The 21665-nt window shown below is 44.8% G+C and overlaps 1 protein-coding gene across 3 annotated transcripts in view; it reads left to right on the forward strand.

The window, feature by feature from the left end:
- The window catches only part of LOC106579115 (protein spire homolog 1), a 61273-nt gene that overhangs the window by 37019 nt on the left and 2589 nt on the right, over positions 1–21665 (forward strand). Inside the window, exons 5-15 of one of the 3 annotated variants that reach the window (XM_045701890.1) lie at positions 1929–2003; positions 2254–2418; positions 2576–2662; positions 3822–3951; positions 5311–5352; positions 9830–9993; positions 11675–11774; positions 12499–12641; positions 20699–20836; positions 21051–21149; positions 21274–21557. In XM_045701890.1, coding sequence (XP_045557846.1) covers positions 1929–2003; positions 2254–2418; positions 2576–2662; positions 3822–3951; positions 5311–5352; positions 9830–9993; positions 11675–11774; positions 12499–12641; positions 20699–20836; positions 21051–21149; positions 21274–21557 — 1427 coding nt within the window. Of the gene's footprint in view, positions 1–1928; positions 2004–2253; positions 2419–2575; positions 2663–3821; positions 3952–5310; positions 5353–8674; positions 8723–9829; positions 9994–11674; positions 11775–12498; positions 12642–20698; positions 20837–21050; positions 21150–21273; positions 21558–21665 lie in introns of all 3 variants that reach the window. The other 2 variants (XM_045701887.1, XM_045701891.1) reach the window with 2 other exon arrangements.

Below are 21665 nucleotides of genomic sequence, written 5' to 3' on the forward strand. Positions count from 1 at the left end.
GCAAGAATTTTGCTAGGACTGTCAGAGTGGGGAAGGGAAAACTGAAAACTAGCTGTTATTGCCAGAGAGGTTTGGAACTATCTTTTGATGTCACCAGGCAGGCCAAAATTCAATCACACAAAAACAGACTGAAATTTCAAACACTAAAAGGGCATTATCATTATTTTCACAATTACACAGTATTATTCCAACCTCATTGTGTGGAAATACACTGCTCAAAAAAATAAAGGGAACACTTAAACAACACAATGTAACTCCAAGTCAATCACACTTCTGTGAAATCAAACTGTCCACTTAGGAAGCAACACTGATTGACAATAAATTTCACATGCTGTTGTGCAAATGGAATAGACAACAGGTGGAAATTATAGGCAATTAGCAAGACACCCCCAATAAAGGAGTGGTTCTGCAGGTGGGGACCACAGACCACTTCTCAGTTCCTATGATTCCTGGCTGATGTTTTGGTCACTTTTAAATGCTGGCGGTGCTTTCACTCTAGTGGTAGCATGAGACGGATTCTACAACCCACACAAGTGGCTCAGGTAGTGCAGCTCATCCAGGATGGCACATCAATGCAAGCTGTGGCAAGAAGGTTTGCTGTGTCTGTCAGCGTAGTGTCCAGAGCATGGAGGCGCTACCAGGAGACAGGCCAGTACATCAGGACACGTGGAGGAGGCCATAGGAGGGCAACAACCCAGCAGCAGGACCGCTACCTCCGCCTTTGTGCAAGGAGGAGCAGGAGAAGCACTGCCAGAGCCCTGCAAAATGACCTCCAGCAGGCCACAAATGTGCATGTGTCTGCTCAAACGGTCAGAAACAGACTCCATGAGGGTGGTATGAGGGCCCGACGTCCACAGGTGGGCGTTGTGCTTACAGCCCAACACCGTGCAGGACGTTTGGCATTTGCCAGAGAACACCAAGATTGGCAAATTCGCCACTGGCGCCCTGTGCTCTTCACAGATGAAAGCAGGTTCACACTGAGCACGTGACAGACGTGACAGAGTCTGGAGACGCCGTGGAGAACGTTCTGCTGCCTGCAACATCCTCCAGCATGACCAGTTTGGCGGTGGGTCAGTCATGGTGTGGGGTGGCATTTCTTTGGGGGGCCGCACAGCCCTCCATGTGCTCGCCAGAGGTAGCCTGACTGCCATTAGGTACCGAGATGAGATCCTCAGACCCCTTGTGAGACCATATGCTGGTGCGGTTGGCCCTGGGTTCCTCCTAATGCAAGACAATGCTAGACCTCATGCGGCTGGAGTGTGTCAGCAGTTCCTGCAAGAGGAAGGCATTGATGCTATGGACTGGCCCGCCCGTTCCCCAGACCTGAATCCAATTGAGCACATCTGGGACATCATGTCTCGCTCCATCCACCAACGCCACGTTGCACCACAGACTGTCCAGGAGTTGGCGGATGCTTTATTCCAGGTCTGGGAGGAGATCCCTCAGGAGACCATCGCCACCTCATCAGGAGCATGCCCAGGCGTTGTAGGGAGGTCATACAGGCACGTGGAGGCCACACACACTACTGAGCCTCATTTTGACTTGTTTTAAGGACATTACATCAAAGTTGGATCAGCCTGTAGTGTGGTTTTCCACTTTAATTTTGAGTGTGACTCCAAATCCAGACCTCCATGGGTTGATAAATTGGATTTCCATTGATTATTTTTGTGTGATTTTGTTGTCAGCACATTCAACTATGTAAAGAAAAAAGTATTTCATAAGATTATTTCTTTCATTCAGATCTAGGATGTGTTGTTTAAGTGTTCCCTTTATTTTTTTGAGCAGTATATATATAAAACACAGGAAAATCACGATGTTTGACTGCACTGGGCCTTTAAACTCACATTTAAGCTCTGAGTGCTCATCTCTTTCTCACTCTGATCCCCCCATCTCTCTCTCTCTCTCTCTCTTTCGTCTCTCTCTCGTAGAATCTTCAGAAGATGGGTGGCGAGCCGTCTGAGGATCCCAGCAGAGACCTAAATGAGCTCCAGAATGCAGACTGGGTAGGTGACCAGCTCCTTATTACAAGCCTCACACAGACCCTTTTACCTGGCAACACCCTTCACTGACACCCTTATGTGACACTCTTAAGATAGGTTTCCCAGACTCATATTAAACCTACTCTTGGACTAGCATGTTTGTAGCCCAGGAGTATCTAGGCTTCATCTGGGTCTGGAAATTGGCCCTATAAGTGTTAAATCATTAGATGAGTACTGTGTTGCTATATGATTTCTGTCCCCCTGCATCCCCCAGGCTAAGTTCTGGATGCAGGTGATGGGAGACCTGCGGAACGGGGTGAAGCTGAAGAAGGTCCAGGAGCGCCAGTACAACCCTCTGGCCATCGAGTTCCAGCTCACGCCCTACGAGATGCTCATGAATGACATCCGCTCCAAACGCTACAATCTACGCAAGGTCATGGTAAGACTGTCAGGCGTCTTAAAAGCATGGCTTGTTGCTTATATGTAGTTATGCTCTCTCTTAATCTGTTTGTTTGTGTGTGTGTGCGTGTGTGTGTGTGTGTGTGTGTGTGTGTGTGTGTGTGTGTGTGTGTGTGTGTGTGTCCTTGCACCTCCAGGTAAACAACGACATACCACCAAGGTTGAAGAAGAGCGCCCATGAGGTCATCCTAGACTTCATCCGGTCCAGACCTCCTCTCAACCCTGTGAGTGCACAGCCTATAGAAACAACAGATATACTTTACATCGACTAGCAACCTCTTTGGTGTTGGAATGGTGGTGGGCTGAACCATAGAGATACAACTCTGTTCTGTCTCTTCGGACTGAACAGAGTACCATAGAATGAAATAAGAAGACAACTATTAGCTATGTATGTAAAGTATATCTCTTATCTATGTGGGCTGTACAGTCATAGGGTTTAGAGAGGAGAACATGGGGCATTTTCTCTCCTAATCCTGTTAATGTACAGTACTGTATAATACATGTACTATATACTATACGATAGTACATTCTATGGTACCTGCCCCACTTTCCTCTCATTCTGGTGTCTTCTAGTCTTGCCATGCCATCCTTCCAAGTCTCGTTCATCACTGGAGGAAGCCTGGGAATTGGTGCTAGGGGTCTCCACTTTCCATTTGAACCTCAAGCCACTGAAACCATCTTTAGTCTAAGAAAGAGTTCTTTATATCCCAAAAGAAATAGAGGTAGTTCAGGTTCTGGGGTATGATTATACTGATTGGAATGAGGGGTGATTGATAGATAATCAGATCATCTACTACTGGAGCTGTACATCAATGTTCACTGCCCCAGCCTCACTGCCCCAGCCTCTCTGCCCCAGCCTCTCTGCCCCAGCCTCAGTAATGAGAGGAGTGGTACTGACAGTCAAGAGTTATTGTTACAAAGTGACAGTGATATTAACGGTACAGTAACAGTGATATTAACGGTACAGTGACAGTGATATTAACGGTACAGTAACAGTGATATTAACAGCACAGTGACAGTGATATTAACGGTACAGTAACAGTGATATTAACGGTACAGTAACAGTGATATTAACGGTACAGTAACAGTGATATTAACAGTACAGTGACAGTGATATTAACGGTACAGTAACAGTGATATTAACAGTACAGTGACAGTGATATTAACAGTACAGTAACAGTGATATTAACAGTACAGTAACAGTGATATTAATGGTAATGTGACAGGGATATTAACGGTAAAGTGACAGTGTCGTTAAGGTTTAGGAGGCAGCGGCGAAAGGCCTGATGTACATAACGCTGATGCCCATAACTCAGTGTGATTGCATGTATGTATCTGCGTGTGTGTGCACGTGTGTGTGCGTGCGTGCGTTTGTGTGTGTAGGCAGCAGCCAGGAAGCTGAAGCCCCAGCCCCAGGTTCCTCCCACGCTGCACGAGAGGATCCTGGATGAGATCAAATCTGAGAGGAAACTGAGACCTGTCTCTCCTGATGTGATCCGTAGGAGCAGGCTGGGTGAGGGTCACCTCTCTATGTCTTTCTTTCTCTCTCTCTCTGTCTCTCTCTCTCTCTCTCTCTCTCTCTCTCTCTCTCTCTCTCTCTCTCTCTCTCTCTCTCTCTCTCTCTCTCTCTCTCTCTCTCTCTGTCTCTCTGTCTCTCTGTCTCTCTCTCTCTCTCTCTCTCTCTCTGTCTCTCTCTGTCTCTCTCTCTCTCTGTCTCTCTCTCTCTGTCTCTGTCTCTGTCTCTCTCTCTGTCTCTCTCTCTCTCTCTCTCTCTCTCTCTCTCTCTCTTTCTCTCTCTTTCTCTCTCTGTCTCTCTCTGTCTCTCTCTCTCTCTCTGTCTCTCTGTCTCTCTGTCTCTCTCTCTCTCTCTCTCTCTCTCTCTCTCTCTCTCTCTCTCTCTCTCTCTCTCTCTCTCTCTCTCTGTCTCTCTCTGTCTCTCTCTCTCTCTCTCTCTCTCTCTGTCTCTGTCTCTCTCTCTGTCTCTCTCTCTGTCTCTCTCTCTCTGTCTCTCTCTCTCTCTCTCTCTCTCTTTCTCTCTCTCTTTCTCTCTCTCTCTCTCTCTCTCTCTCTCTCTCTCTCTCTCTCTCTCTCTCTCTCTCTCTCTCTCTCTCTCTCTCTCTCTCTCTCTCTCTCTCTCTCTCTCTCTCTCTCTCTCTTTCTTTCTTTCTTTCTTTCTTTCTTTCTTTCTTTCTTTCTTTCTTTCTTTCTTTCTTTCTTTCTTTCTTTCTTTCTTTCTTTCTTACTCTCCCTCTCTCTCTCACACACACAAACACACACAATCACACTCATTGTGAGAAGATGAAGTATGTTGTGATTATGCACTTTCACGGGTGCTGGGCATTGGCATGAATGAAAGACACAAGGTGAATCATACTTTCTTTCATTGATTTGAACGATGTTCTTGGATGCCTGTGCTGTTTGGCGTTACAGCTCTGTTTGTAGTACAACTTAAACATACACCTTGTCTGTGCTGTTTGGCGTTACAGCTCTGTTTGTAGTACAACTTAAACACACCTTGTCTGTGCTGTTTGGCGTTACAGCTCTGCTTGTAATACAACTTAAACATACATCTTGTCTGGTGTTATGCTAAGTGTCTGTATTGACTATAACCAAACCAAACCTTAGAATCTGAAGAGAGAATGTCTTTTATTTTGTTATTATGTTAATGATTTCTCACCATTGGCTATGCACTTTCTACTGACTACGTTCATCATTGTACATTTCCTAACATACTGTACTGCACTATGGACAGCTGCCAGACATGTCGGCAGATGATGTCTTTCTTCTTGCTTAGTTAATATATATCTTCTGCCCGTATTCCTCCTATGGATGGCTTAATAACTCTGTAACGCCGTCATTGTTTCTCTTGCAGTAATTCGGCCTCTTAGCATGTCTCAAAGTTTTGACTTGTCAGGTAAAGATCTGTCCGGTTACCTGGCTGTTTCTTTACGTCTCTATCTATCGTGGTTGTTGTCCATCTGCCCAAGCTACAGCACGCATATTAACGCTCTCATCTCATGCTTCTTCATACTTCCGTGGTGGTGTTGATGGTTGGCTTGGTTGGCTCTGCACCGCAGCACTGTGCTCTCTTGTTGTGGCGTCATGATGTCAGACACTGGCCAGGATGAGAACTGTCAAGCTCAGAAGGGAGGTTGATGGCTGCCTTCACATCAGCAACTCACTCATACACAACCTCAGCATATCGTTCAATCGTTCTGAACCTTAGTTCAATTCTTATGACACTTGTTTTTGAATCTCCACATGGAATGTGAAAGGGCTTAATGATCTACTCAGACTAAGCCCAGGGATAATGTTAAGTTAGATGTAGCCTTACATACCGTAGACAGTTGTGAAAAAGACTACGGTAGATGTGACTCAAACAGGCCAACGTGTTTATTCGCTGCCTGTCGCTACAGTACATATCTGATAATGAACTATTTCTCGAAGGCACACTTGCTGACGTCAAAAGCAGCTGTTTTTCTGCATCTCCACACAGCTGGTGCTCATTGTTCTCAGTCCCTCAGGAGGAATTGTAAAACAGTATTTTCCTTGTCTAAATGCTTCAGTAATGCTCACTTCAAATAAAAAAAAAATCTGGGATTAGTCAAAACTAATTAGATCTTCCTACATTTTTCTCTAGTCTATTGTTGCGCTTGGGTTGTAACCTACAGTATGTTAAAAACATATTTGATATTGATAAAAGTCAGTAGCCTATAGTCAGTAGAGACAACAGAGCTCCTGCCTTTCAAACTCCCACTGAATAATCTATTAATAGAATTCTGCTTCTGGGCCTTTTTCTTTTCCATACTAAAACAATTCAGGGAAAGATTTGCCTTAGCTAAAGAACTCCATTACTCAGAAATTCTCATTACAAACAACCAAGACGTGCATAACTACCTTCCTCGCTTTTTTAGAAAATGACGGTCCTCCTCACACAAAGCAGTTGTTCATCTTGGAAAGTGAGTCTGCAGAATTTAATCAGAGGTGGGATCAGAGAGCAGCGTAGACAGGAGCTGTCGGCACACGCACACACACACACACACACATAACACACACACACCTGTCGGCTCCCAGCTCTATTCAACACAAAAAAGCACATTCTCACAAAAACATCAGTGTACCTCCAACATCGCCTGCATTGGTCACTTAGCACTTCTGAATAACTTACAGTATATGGCTGTTTTTAAAACAGATAAGAAGAGGATACCTTCTGTTTTATGAGGTTGTACTGCAGTGGTTACCCAAAAATGTCATCACCAATACATCCTCTAGTGAGATAGATAGCCAATGAATTTACATTGGCGACACTGAAAATAATTTATAATAATCTACACTCTTACTCTTTTATGTGTCAACACTTCCTGTTGTGGGCGGGTATCTGAGCTTTGACAAGTCTGATTGGCTGTGCTTGACATTTCTCCCACTGATCCCAGCGTCTTTCATCACATCAGAGGCAATTTTACCCTTTGCTCATCCATGGCTACTAGTTGGTTAAATTTATTGTGAAGCTTTAATGTGTGTGTGTGTTATGTGTATGTGTTTGTGCGTGCATACGTGAGTGTGTATGTGATGGTTGGCTATCTGAACTTCATTGCAGCTGGGTACTTATCCCCTTACTTTGTGGCCAGATTCTCCAATACCAATACTCACTGAGAGAGATAGAGTTCTGTAGTCAAATGACAGGCTATGTTTGGGGACGGGGATAAACCATTAGTACAGTCTGGCCTATCATCTTTAACCTGTTGGGGCTACAGGTTAGCAATGAACCCCGAGACGGGATTGCTAACAAGGCTGGAAATTCAAAACATCAAAAATCTAATAATTTCAATTTCTCAAACAATCAACTATTTTACACAATTTAAAAGATAAACATCTCCTTAATCTAACCACATTGTTCGATTTTCAAAGAGGCTTTACGGCAAAAGCATAAAGTTAGATTATGTTAGGACAGTACATAGCCACAAAAGTACAAACATCCATTTTCAATTCAAGGTCAGGCGTCACCAAAAGCAGAAACCAGCTAAAATTATGCACTAACCTTTGGCAATCTCCATCAGATGACACTCCTAGGACATTATGTTATACAATACATGCATTTTTTGTTCCATCAAGTTCATATTTATATCCAAAAACAGCATTTTACAGTAGCGGTGAAACTCAGATTTTTTTCTTCTCTGAAATGCTTCCGGTGAACAATGTTACAATTTACAAAATTACTATTCGAAAACATTGGTAAATTATAATATTGTCATTCAAATAATTATATTTTAACATTTCGTAAATGCTACTGTATTGCCAGATTTCAAAATAACTTTACTGGGAAATCACAAGTTGCAATAAACCGGGTGCTGTGCTAAGAACAATAGGCTAGGCTATATAGGTTAGCATCATCTTGTAACCATCTAATTTCAATAATACTATCGTCAATAATCCCTTACCTTTGATTATTATCATCCATTGGCACTTCCAGGAATCCCAGGTCCACTACAAATGTGGTTTCTTTTGACAAAGTTCATAATTGATGTCCAAATAACTCCAAGTTGTTCCATGTTGTTAGCGCTTCGGTGGCTACTCAAAAGTAGCGCGGGCGGGGGGGGTGGGAAGTCACGGCGAAAAGTTTAAAAAGTTTAAAAAATAATCTATTTACGTTCGTTCAAACATGTCAAACGTTGTTTAGCATCAGTCTTTAGAGCCATTTTTAACGTGAAACATCAGTAATGTTTCAACCCGACCTCTCCTTTGTCTTGAAAAACGTATTTGAAAATTGTCTCGCGTCACATGATTGAGCAGGTGCAGGCAATAATGGAAGTGACGACATCCCAGGGAGGTCAACTTCCCTTCCTTGTCATCCGGTCTCTGTTGATCATAGACGCTTCAAACAACTTTATAAAGATCGCTGACATCTAGTGGAAGCCGTAGGAGTTGCGAAATGAATCCTTTCTCACTGTGGTATCTATTAAACAATGATTAAAAAAAATTGTACAGCCACAAAATTATTTTTTTCTCTCAGGTTTTCTCAGGTTTTTGCCTGCCATATGAGTTTTGTTATACTTACAGACACCATTCAAACAGTTTTAGAAAATTCAGAGTGTTTTCTATCCAAAACTGGTAATAATATGCATATCCTAGCTTCTGAGTTGGTGTAGGTGGCAGTTAAAAATGGGCACATATTTTTTTCAAAATTCTCAATACTGCCCCCTAGCCCCAACAGGTTTTAAGGAACTGTTCCCTTTTAGGTGGAGGCATATACTACAGCACTCCACAGTTGATCCTTACACGTCAAGGTAAAGTATGTGGAGTGGTTTGGCTCTGTTTATGTGACTAGCAACTTGTGTGCTGCAACACATAATGTTAGCCCTGTTTTGTTTGTCTGCCTATTTGGCTGTATCCTAACACTTATGCTTATGCCCCGACTAAAATAGACTGAACTATACTATATCAACAAATATAGTTTACAGAAACTAGTGCATTACAATGTTTTTACTTTTGACTGACACTGAGCATAGTGCCACAAATGGTGGATGTTTGATCCGCTCTAGTTTAAACCTGGATCCTAGGACCAGTCTTCTCCCAGGCAGGCAAATGGTGGATGTTTGATCTGCTCTAGTTTAAACCTGGATCCTAGGACCAGTCAGTCTTCTCCCAGGCAGGCAGGTTTAGAAGCTCCAGGACAGCAGTACAGGAGGAGGGCCTTGGCCTCCCACTGAGGTAATGAGCTCATATTTTAGCTTTTTCCAGAAGAGGTATTCACATTCTCACTGCGTGGTCCTTTTCACAGAGAGGGAGAGAAAGTGAGAGAGCGAGAGAAAGAGAGAGAAAGAAAGAGAGCGAGAGGGAGAGAGCCTGGCAATGCCTCAAAGCATCCACAGATCAGATCGGCCTCTGCTACTGATCATCTGCTGTTTCCAGCACTCTCCTCTCCATCCCTTCCTCCGTCACCCCCTCCCTCCCTATTTTATTTCTCTTTTTCTTGGGGGGAGAAGTTGTCAATGAGGGAGGGAGTCAGCTAGGGTTAGGGTTTCATTAGAATCCTGCTCATTCGAGGTCTTAAAGGGTCATGAAAGTAGAATCCATGTTGTGTGTGTCTAACACCAGGCTGCTTCTCCGTCTCTCCTCAACTCACACTTCCTCCTCCCTACCGCTGGTGTGTTCCCCTCGGGTCTGTTCAGGACGGTGCAATTTTACCGAACACTAAAATAGAAATGTATCACATAGAACAGATATGTTTGTCTGTCATGTGGAGCTGGGAATTCTGTTCCCAGCTCTATTCATGACATTTCTATCTGCAGGGTTCAGTATTGTTAGCTACGTTGCATCCTGCTGAAATCACCCCTGGGTATTTGAGCTGTCCTCTGTCTGATCAGTCTTCTTGTGACAACCTCTCTGTCCAGATGTGTCCAGCCCTGATGGCCGCAGGAAGACTTCCAGCACCATGACCCTCAGCAGTCTGTCCAATGGAGGGCCAGGGACACCAGGGGGTGGAGCCCAGGCCCTATGTCAGAGGAAGAGGCTGAAAGCACCTACTTTGTCAGAACTGGACAGCTCCGACTCTGACGTTAGTGTGTGTGTGTGTGTGTGTGTGTGTGTGTGTGTGTGTGTGTGTGTGTGTGTGTGTGTGTGTGTGTGTGTGTGTGTGTGTGTGTGTGTGTGTGTGTGTGTGTGTGTGTGTGTGTGTCTTCAGGTAGTTGACATCTGTATACAATTGAAGTCGGAAGTTTACATACACTTAGGTTGGAGTCATTAAAACTCGTTTTTCAACCACTCCACAAATTTCTTGTTGACAAACTATAGTTTTGGCAAGTTGGTTAGGACATCTACTTTGTGCATGACACAAGTAATTTTTCCAAAAATTGTTTATAGACAGATTATTTCACTTATAATTCACTGTATCACAATTCCAGTGGGTCAGAAGTTTACATACACTAAGTTGACTGTGCCTTTAAACAGCTTGGAAAATTCCAGAAAATTATGTCATGGCTTTAGAAGCTTCTGTTAGGCTAATTGACATAATTTGAGTCAATTGGAGGTGTACCTGTGGATGTATTTCAAGGCCTACCTTCAAACTCAGTGCCTCTTTGCTTGACATCATGGGAAAATGAAAATAAATCAGCCAAGACCTCAGAAAAAAATTGTAGACCTCCACAAGTCTGGTTCATCCTTGGGAGCAATTTCCAAATGCCTGAAGGTACCACGTTCATCTGTACAATCAATAGTGCACAAGTATAAACACCATGGGACCACGCAGTCGTCATACCGCTCAGGAAGGAGACGCATTCTGTCTCCTAGAGATGAACGTACTTTGGTGCGAAAAGTGCAAATCAATCCCAGAACAACAGCAAAGGACCTTGTGAAGATGCTGGAGGAAACAGGTACAAAAGTAACTATATCCACAGTAAAACAAGTCCTATATTGACATAACCTGAAAGGCCGCTCAGCAAGGAAGAAGCCACTGCTCCAAAACCGCCAGAAAAAAGCCAGATTACGGTTTGTAACTGCACATGGGGACAAAGATCCTACTTTTTGGAGAAATGTCCTCTGGTCTGATGAAACGAAAATATAACTGTTTGGCCATAATGACAATCATTATGTTTGGAGGAAAAAGGGGGAGGCTTGCAAGCCAAAGAACACCATCCCGACCGTGAAGCACGGGGGTGGCAGCATCATGTTGTGGGGGTGCTTTGCCGCAGGAGGGACTGATAAACTTCACAAAATAGATGGCATCATGAGGCAGGAAAATTATGTTGGAGTGGCCATCACAAAGCCCTGACCTCAATCCTATATAAAATTTGTGGGCAGAACTGAAAAGCGTGTGTAAGCAAGGAGGCCTACAAACCTGACTCAATTACACCAGCTCTGCCAGGAGGAATGGGCCAATAATTCACCCAATTTATTGTGGGAAGCTTGTGGAAGGCTACCCGAAACGTTTGACCCAAGTTAAACAATTTAAAGGCAATGCTACCAATTACTAATTGAGTGTATGTAAACTTCTGATCCACTGGGAATGTGATGAAATAAATAAAAGTTGAAATAAATAATTCTCTCTACTATTATTTTGACATTTCACATTCTTAAAATAAAGTGGGGATCCTAACTGACCTAAGACAGGGAATTTTTACTTGGATTAAATGTCAGGAATTGTGAAAAACTGAGTTTGAATGTATTTGGCTAAGGTGTATGTAAACCTCCGACTTCAACTGTACATCCTACAGCACTGCTCTCTGTTGTTCCCCCTACAGGATGACATCACCATTGGGGGTCGAAGGTCAGCCAGTAGCTCCAGTGTCTCTACATCGGTGGTAGATGACACATCTCCAGAGTCTGTACTGGGCAGGAAGAGTGAGTTGACCAGAAGGCCATAGTTAGGGTTGGGGTTAGTGTTCAACCAGGGTGTGGACATGAAGCTAGGGTTTATTTATTTTGTGGTATCCAATTGGTAGTTACAGTCTTGTCTCATCGCTGCAACTCTCGTACGGACTCGGGAGAGGCGAAAGTCGAGAGCCGTGCGTCCTCCGAAACACAACCCAGCCAAGCCGCACTGCTTCTTGACACAATGCCCGCTTAACCTGTTAACCTGGAAGCCAGCCACACCAATGTGTTGGAGGATCACTGTACACCTGGCGACTGTGACAGCGTGCATTGCGCCCGGCCCGCCACAGGAGTTGCTAGTGCACGATGGAACAAGAACATTCCTGCTGGCCAATCCCGGATGACGCTGGGCCAATTGTGTGCCGCCCCATGGCTCTCCCGGTCGCGGCCGGCTGCGACAGAGCCTGGACTCAATCCAGGATCTCTAGTGGCACAGCTAACACTGAGATGCAGTTCCTTAGACCACTGCGCCACTCGGGAGGCGATGAAGCTATGGTTAAGGTTATCATGGAGATCCTAGAATTCTATATGTAATTCTATGCTTTCACAGCTCTCAGCTGTTCACCTGACAGCTCTTCTATGCTGAGACTAATGCTGTCAAAGAGAGTGTTCTCAGTCAACTTAACTGGTAATATAAGGGTTACAGTACTACATAAAGGTATATCACACATATCCTCTCTCCCCCCACCCCCAGCTCCACCCATGTTCCTGCCCATCTCCTCCACCCCCCAGCCTGAGAGACGGCAGGCCCCCCAGAGGAGACACTCCATTGAGAAGGAAACGCCCACCAATGTACGGCAGTTCATACCCCCATCCAGACAGAGCTCCAAGTCTCTGGTGAGTAACAGAAGAGAACAAGGAAAAGAGAAGAGTTTATCAATCTGGAGAAAATGAGCACATTGGAGATTTTGGTTCCTGAATAATGTGTCAGTTTGTCTTGTGTTCATCAGCCTCCATCTTCTTTCTGTTAGGTGATGTAAGATGCTCCTAACACCCCACCTCCAATCCCCCCACCTCTTCTCCCCCACACACCCCTGACCACCCCCTCTTCCATCCACCTCTATAACCCCTGTCCTCCCCCTCTTCCATCCACCTCTATAACCCCTGTCCTCCCCCTCTTCCATACACCTCTACAACCCCTGACCTCCCCCTCTTCCATACGCCTTTATAACCCCTGTCCTCCCCCTCCTCCATACACCTCTATAACCCTTGTCCTTCTCAGGTCGGGAGGATAGCCCACCATCTGTTCCCCTGGACCCCCCTCCTCCTCCACTCCCCTCCCTCCACCCTCCACCTCTTACGGCGCTCCTACCCTGTCGAGGTGTTTGTCTTGGGCATGGTGTGGTCTGCCCTGTCTGCTCTGTGCAGGGGAGGAAAGCCTGTCAAGGTTTGCCAGTCGCCCATTATGTCCCTGCTGGCGCATCGTAGTTCATCATCATCTCTTCTAATGCTTCCTGCTTTCCTAGAGATCCATCCCTCAGCCCAGGACTGTTGCTGTTTTCATAGAAAGCCCTTCAGTTTAGGTGTGATTGTCATTATGCATTTTGACAGTCAACAGCAGATGCATCCCTCACTGGAGCACCAATCATTTCATCATACTCAGCTTTCCTCCATTTAACCGTAGTTATAGTTGTTGTGCTTGCAAACATTATGTAGCCTAGCGAGCCACTGCCAATTAAAACAATGCTCTAGATAAATTAAGTCCTTCATGTTGTGTATACTGTATATAATATACTGTTGTTAGATAGCAAGTATAAACTCCCTGTTTTTCGTTATTGTTGATACTCCCTAGGCTCTCCCCCTCCCTCCCTTTCTCTGGGCCAGAGACAATGCAGCCCACTGTATCTCTGTGAGTCATAAGATCAGCAGCAGGAGCTGCAGCAGCATTAGAATCACAGTATATTAATGGTTCTTCTGGGAGTGAGAAACATTAGCTGGGTACAATTTTTTTTACTTTGAATAGAGACACATTATTGAGAAACGTTATTGAGAAACATTATTGGAACAACACCAGGATGACCAGTAATTGCAGCAGCAGCAATAGACCTGGGGTACTGTTGAATATACAGTTGAAGTCGGAAGTTTACATACACCTTAGCCAAATACATTTAAACTCAGTTTTTCACAATTCCTGACATTTAATCCAAGTAAAAATTCTCTGTTTTAGGTCAGTTAGGATCACCACTTTATTTTAATAATGTGAAATGTCAGAATAATAGTAGAGAGAATTATTTATTTCAGCTTTTATTTCTTTCATCACATTCCCAGTGGGTCAGAAGTTTGCATACAGTCGTGACCAAATGTTTTGAGAATGACACAAATATTAATTTTCACAAAGTCTGCTGCCTCAGTGTCTTTAGATATTTTTGTCAGATGTTACTATGGAATACTGAAGTATAATTACAAGCATTTCATAAGTGTCAAAGGCTTTTATTGACAATTACATGAAGTTGATGCAAAGTGTCAATATTTGCAGTGTTGACCCTTCTTTTTCAAGACCTCTGCAATCCGCCCTAGCATGCTGTCAATTAACTTCTGGGCCACATCCTGACTGATGGCAGCCCATTCTTGCATAATTAATGCTTGGAGTTTGACAGAATTTGTGGGTTTTTGTTTGTCCACCCACCTCTTGAGGATTGACCACAAGTTCTCAATGGGATTAAGGTCTGGGGAGTTTCCTGGCCATGGACCCAAAATATCTATGTTTTGTTCCCCGAGCCACTTAGTTATCACTTTTGCCTTATGGCAAGGTGCTCCATCATGCTGGAAAAGGCATTGTTCGTCACCAAACTGTTCCTGGATGGTTGGGAGAAGTTGCTCTCGAGGATGTGTTGGTACCATTCTTTATTTATGGCTGTGTTCTTAGGCAAAATTGTGAGTAAGCCCACTCCCTTGGCTGAGAAGCAACCCCACACATGAATGGTCTCAGGATGCTTTACTGTTGGCGTGACACAGGACTGATGGCACGGGTCACCTTGTCTTCTCCGGACAAGCTTTTTTCCGGATGCCCCAAACAATCGGAAAGGGGATTCATCAGAGAAAATGACTTTACCCCAGTCCTCAGCAGTCCAATCCCTGAACCTTTTGCAGAATATCAGTCTGTCCCTGATGTTTTTCCTGGAGAGAAGTGGCTTCTTTGCTGCCCTTCTTGACACCAGGCCATCCTACAAAAGTCTTCGCCTCACTGTGCGTACAGATGCACTCACACCTGCCTGCTGCCATTCCTGAGCAAGCTCTGTACTGGTGGTGCCCCGATCCCGCAGCTGAATCAACTTTAGGAGACGGTCCTGGAGCTTGCGGACTTTCTTGGGCGTCCTTAAGCCTTCTTCACAACAATTGAACCGCTCTCCTTGAAGTTCTTGATGATCCGATAAATGGTTGATTTAGGTGCAATCTTACTGGCAGCAACATCCTTGCCTGTGAGGCCCTTTTTGTGCAAAGCAATGATGACGGCACGTGTTTCCTTGCAGGTAACCATGTTTGAAAGAGGAAGAACAATGATTCCAAGCACCACCCCCCTTTTGAAGCTTCCAGTCTTATATTTGAACTCAATCAGCATGACAGAGTGATCTTCAGCCTTGTCCTCGTCAACACTCACACCTGTGTTAACGAGAGAATCACTGACATGATGTCAGCTGGTCCTTTTGTGGCAGGGCTGAAATGCAGTGGAAATGTTTTTTGGGAATTCAGTTCATTTGCATGGCAAAGAGGGACTTTGGAATTAATTGCAATTCATCTGATCACTCTTCATAACATTCTGGAGTATATGCAAATTGCCATCATACGAATTGATGCAGCAGACTTTGTGAAAATTAATATTTGTGTTATTCTCAAAACTTTTGGCCACGACTGTACACTCAATTAGTATTAGGTAGCATTGCCTTTAAATTGTTAACTTGGGTCAACCATTTCAGGTAGCCTTCCACAAGCTTCCCACAATAAGTTGGGTGAATTTTGGCCCATTCCTCCTGACAGAGCTGGTGTAACTGAGTCAGGTTTGTAGGCCTTCTTGCTCGCACACGCTTTTTCAGTTCTGCCCACAAATTTCTATAGGATTGAGGTCAGGGCTTTGTGATGGCCTCTCCAATACCTTGACTTTGTTGTCCTTAAGCCATTTTCCACAACTTTGGAAGTATTCTTGGGGTCATTGTCCATTTGGAAGACCCATTTGCGACCAAGCTTTAACTTCCTGACTGATGCCTTGAGATGTTGCTTCAATATATCCAGATCATTTTCCTGCCTCATGATGCCATCTATTTTGTGATGTGCACCAGTCCCTCCTGCAGCAAAGCACCCCCACATCATGATGCTGCCTCCCTTGTGCTTCACGGTTGGGTTGATGTTCTTCGGCTTGCAAGCCTCCCCCTTTTTCCTCCAAACATAACGAGGGTCATTATTGCCAAACAGTTCTATTTTTGTTTCATCAGACTAGAGGACATTTCTCCAAAAGGTAGGATCTTTGTCCCCATGTGCAGTTGCAAACCGTAGTCTGGCTTTTTTATTGCGGTTTTGGAGCAGTGGCTTCTTCCTTGCTGAGCGGCCTTTCAGGTCATGTCGATATAGGATTTGTTTTACTGTGGATATAGATACTTTTGTACCTGTTTCCTTCAGCATCTTCACAAGGTCCTTTGCTGTTGTTCCCAAGGATGAACCAGACTTATGGAGATCTACAATTTTTTTTCTGAGGTCTTGGCTGATTTCATTTCATTTTCCCATGATGTCAAGCAAAGAGGCACTGAGTTTGAAGGTAGGCCTTGAAATACATCCACAGGTACACCTCCAATTGACTCAAATTATGTCAATTAGCCTATCAGAAGCTTCTAAAGCCATGACATAATGTTCTGGGATTTTCCAAGCTGTTTAAAGGCACAGTCAACTTAGTGTATGTAAACCTCTGATCCACTGGAATTGTGATACAGTGAATTATAAGTGAAATAATCTGTCTGTAAACAATTTTTGGAAAAATGACTTGCGTCATGCACAAAGTAGATGTCCTAACCGACTTGCCAAAACTATAGTTTGTTAACAAGAAATTTGTGGAGTGGTTGAAAAACGAGTTTTAATGACTCCAACCTAAGTGTATGTAAACTTCCGACTTCAACTGTAGCATCTCCGTAGTCTCACCGCAGGCTTATTTATTGAAGTCAGAAACAGGCAGAAAGAAGCAGAAAACCAACCACAATCCCAGCTACAGAGCAGAGGGGCTTTGTCTGTTTTTAGTGACGAAGAACTAAGTAGAGCATTTAAGATGGCGCCGGAGCAGAAGGCAGACGTTTTACGTGCCCCCAACCGATTGTGTTTTTTTGTTTGTTTATCTGCGTTGTTTGTAACTTATTTTTTTACTCTTTTTGTACATAATGTTGCCGCTACGATCTCTTATGACCAAAAATAACTTCTAGACATCAGGACTGCGATTACTCACCATGGACTAGCAGAATCCTTTTTCTTCTTTCACAACTCTGACGAGTCCGAGGCGGAGGATATATGGCTCCCTCAGGAACAGGCCCTGACCCCAGTGATCTGCGTGAAGAGGAGGCGGAGAAGGCCGAGACAATCGAATAAACCCCCACTCCCCTCAATTCTGCAAGCAAGCATGCAATATTTGGACAATAAAATGGACAAGTTATTGGGAAGATTAAACTACCAACGGGACATTAAAAACTGTAACATCTTATGCTTCACGGAGTCGTGGCTGAACAACGACAATATCAACATACAGCTGGCTGGTTATAGGATGTACCGGCAGGATAGAACAGCGGCGTATGGTAAGACAAGGGGTGGCGGTCTATGTATTTTTGTAAACAACAGCGGGTGCACGATATCTAAGGAAGTCTCAAGCTATTGCTCGCCTGAGGTAGAGTTTCTCATAATAAGCAGCAGACCACATTACCTACAGAGAGAGTTTTCATCTATATTCTTTGTAGCTGTTTACATACCACCACAGTCAGAGGCTGGAACTATGATAGCATTGAATGAGCTGTATTCCGCCATAAGCAAACAATAAAACGCCAGAGGCGGCGCTCCTAGTAGCCGGGGACTTTAATGTAGGGAAACTTAAATCATTTTTACCAAATTTCTTTCAGCATGTTAAATGTGCAACCAGAGGGAAAATAACTCTGGACCACACATACTCCACACATAGAGATGCATACAAAGCTCTCCCTTGGCCTCCATTTGGCAATCTGACCATAATTCCATCCTCCTGACTCCTGCCTACAAGCAAAAAGTAAAGCAGGAAGCACCAGTGACTAGATCAATAAAAAAGTGGTCAGATGAAGCAGATGCTAAGCTACGGGACTGTTTTGCTAGCACAGACTGGAATAGGTTCTCAGGATTCCTCCAATGGCATTGAGGAGTACACCACATCTGTCAAGTGCATCGATGAGGTCGTCCCCACAGTGACCGTACGTACATACCCCAACCAGAAGCCATGGATTACAGGCGGCATCCGCACTGAGCTAAAGGCTAGAGCTGCCGCTTTCAAGGAGCGGGACTCTAACCCGGAAGCTTATAAGAAATCCCGCTATGCCCTCCGACGAACCATCAAACAGGCAAAGCGTTAATACTGGACTAAGATCGAGTTGTACTACACCGGCTCAGATGCTCGTCAGATGTGGCAGGGCCTGCAAACCATTACAGACTACAAAGGGAAGCAAAGCCAAGAGCTGCCCGGTGACACGAGCCTACCCGGACAAGCTAAACTTCTTCTATGCTCGCTTTGAGGCAAATAACACTGAAACATGCATGAGAGCACCAGCTGTACTGGAAGACTGTGTGATCACGCTCTCTGCAGCCGCTGTGAGTAAGACCTTTAGATGGTTCAACATTCACAAGGCCGGCCGCAGGGTCAGATGGATTACCAGGACGTGTACTGCGAGCATGCGCTGACCAACTAGCAAGTGTCTTCACTGACATTTTCAACCTCTCCCTGTCCGAGTCTGTAATACCAACATGTTTTAAGCAGACCACCATAGTGCCTGTGCCCAAAAACACTAATGTAACCTGCCTAAATGACTACCGACCCGTAGCACTCACGTCTGTAGCCATGAAGTGCTTTGAAAGGCTGGTCATGGCTCACATCAACACCATCATCCCAGAAACCCTAGACCCACTCCAATTTGCATACCGCCCCAACAGATCCACAGATGATGCAGTCTCTATTGCACTCCACACTGTCCTTTCCCACCTGGTCAAAAGGAACACCTATGTGAGAATGCTATTCATTGACTACAGCTCAGTGTTCAACACCATAGTGCCCTCAAAGCTCATCAATAAGCTAAGGACACTTGGACTAAACACCTCCCTCTGCAACTGGATCCTGGACCTCCTGACAGGCCGCCCCCAGGTGGTAAGGGTAGGTAACAACACATTCGCCACGCTGATCCTCAACACAGGGGCCCCTCAGGGGTGCGTGCTCAGCCCCCTCCTGTACTCCCTTTTCACTTATGACAGCATGGCCAGGCATGACTCCAACACCATCATTAAACTTGCTGATGACACAACAGTGGTAGGCCTGATCACCGACAACAACGAGACAGCCTATAGGGAGGAGGTCAGAGACCTGGCCGTGTGGTGCCAGGACAACAACCTCTCCCTCAACATGGACTTCAGGAAAAAAAAGAGGACCGAGCACGCCCCCATTCTCATCAACGGGGCTGCAGTGGAGCAGGTTGAGAGCTTCAAGTTCCTTGGTGTCCACATCACCAACAAACTAACATGGTCCAAGCACACCATGACAGTCATGAAGCGGGCACAACAAAACCTATTCCCCCTCAGGAGACTGAAAAGATTTGGCATGGGTCCTCAGATCCTCAAAATGTTCTACAGCTGCACCATCGAGAGCATCCTGACTGGTTGCATCACTGCCTGGTATGGCAACTGCTCAGCCTCCGACCGCAAGGCACTACAGAGGGTAGTGCGAACGGCCCAGTACATCACTGGGGCCAAGCTTCCTGCCATCCAGGACCTCTATACCAGGCGGTGTCAGAGGAAGGCCTTAGGAATTGTCAAAGACTCCAGCCACCCTAGTCATAGACTGTTCTCTCTGCTACCACACGGCAAGCCGTACCGGAACGCCAAGTCTAGGTCCAAGAGGCTTCTAAACAGCTTCTACCACCAAGCCATAAGACTCCTGAATATCTAGTCAAATGGCTACCCAGACTATTCGCATTGCCCCCCCAACCCCCCTCCACACCACTGCCACTCTCTGTTGTCATCTATTCATAGTCACTTTAATTAACTCTACCTACATATACATACTACCTCAACTAACCGGCGCCCTCGCACATTGACTCTGTACTGGCACCCCCTGTATATATTGATATTTTATTTTTTACTGCTGCTCTTTAATTACTTGTTACTTTTATCTCTTATTCTTATCTGTATTTTTTGAAATTGCACTGTTAGTTAGGGGCTCGTAAGTAAGTATTTTACTGTAAGGTCTACACCTGTTGTATTCAGCACATGTGATTAATACAATTTGATTTGATTAATTTGATTTGATTTCTGGAATTTTCTGGAATATTGACATTATTTGTCATCACTCAAGTTGTTTACTCGTTCCTTGCCCTTTGTGCTTTGTTTGTCCCCTCGTCTTGCCAAGTGAACAATGGAGACTTTTTTTTTTGCCCAAACTAGTCTGAACCCGGACAGAGTGCACCGAGAGGTGCTGGTGTGTGTGGACGGAATGGTAACAAGGGCAGTTAGTGCGGTTGTCATAGTAACCTAGCCGGTTGTGTGTGTGTGTGTGTGTGTGTGTGTGTGTGTGTGTGTGTGTGTGTGTGTGTGTGTGTGTGTGTGTGTGTGTGTGTGTGTGTGTGTGTGTGTGTGTGTGTGTGTGTGTGTGTGTGTGTGTGTGTGTGTGTGTGTGTGTGTGTGTGTGTGCTTGTTTTCAGGAGGAGTTCTGTTTCCCGGTAGAGTGCTTGTCCCTGACGGTGGAAGAGGTAATGCACATCAGACAGGTGCTGGTCAAAGCAGACCTGGAGAAGTTCCAACAGTACAAGGACGTGTACAACGCTATGAAGAAGGGAAAGGTCAGTTTACCGCTGGTCATTTTCACCCAGCTGAAGTACAAGTCTCTCGGACTAAACATCACAGTACCTACTGTTGGGAAAAATCATCTTACACGTTCCTTTCAAAACATTTGTAGTCACTGGATTTGATCACACACTACTTTTTGAATGATTTAATTGCTTTTGTCTTAAACTTTTAAACTTAAACCTGATCTGAATTAATTCTTTGTTACAGCTTTGCTTCTGTTGCCGATCCAAAAGGTTTTCCTTGTTCACCTGGTCCTACACCTGCCAGTTCTGCAAAAGGCCTGTGTGTTCACAGTGCTGTCAAAAAGTATGTCATATCTGTTCTCTCACACTGATAGAAAGTCAGCCCATAATATTGACAGTCCTATACTGTACCTCCAGTGTCTTTATGAGTGTGTTCATACTCTGCTCTATGTCTGTCTCTCTGTCAGATGAGGCTGCCCTCCAAGCCCTATGCCAACCTGCCCATCTATTCCCTGGGCTCTACCACCACTCTACCCAGGGACCGGGTAGCAGCCCTGAGGAAAGCTGCCAGTATAGCTGGTCCATCAGCCACCCCAACAGCAGCAGCAATTCCAGCAGGAAAAGGAAAAGCAACAGTTAAAGCAGCGGCCTCAGCAGCAGCAGCAGGACCAAGCAGAGCAGCAGCAGCCCCCAAGCCTGAGAAACCCTCTACCAGCCACCACCGCCTCAGCCTTCAGAAGACCATGTCCAAGTAGGCACCCCTCTACCTCTTCTCAAGATCATAACGCTTTTTTAAATGTGCCCCTGTTTTAGATTTACAAGACTTATTCTCAATTGAAGTTATGTTCTATTTTAAGAG

This window comes from Salmo salar, chromosome ssa02, assembly GCF_905237065.1.
Source record: "Salmo salar chromosome ssa02, Ssal_v3.1, whole genome shotgun sequence".
In the NCBI taxonomy this organism is placed as follows: domain Eukaryota; kingdom Metazoa; phylum Chordata; class Actinopteri; order Salmoniformes; family Salmonidae; genus Salmo; species Salmo salar.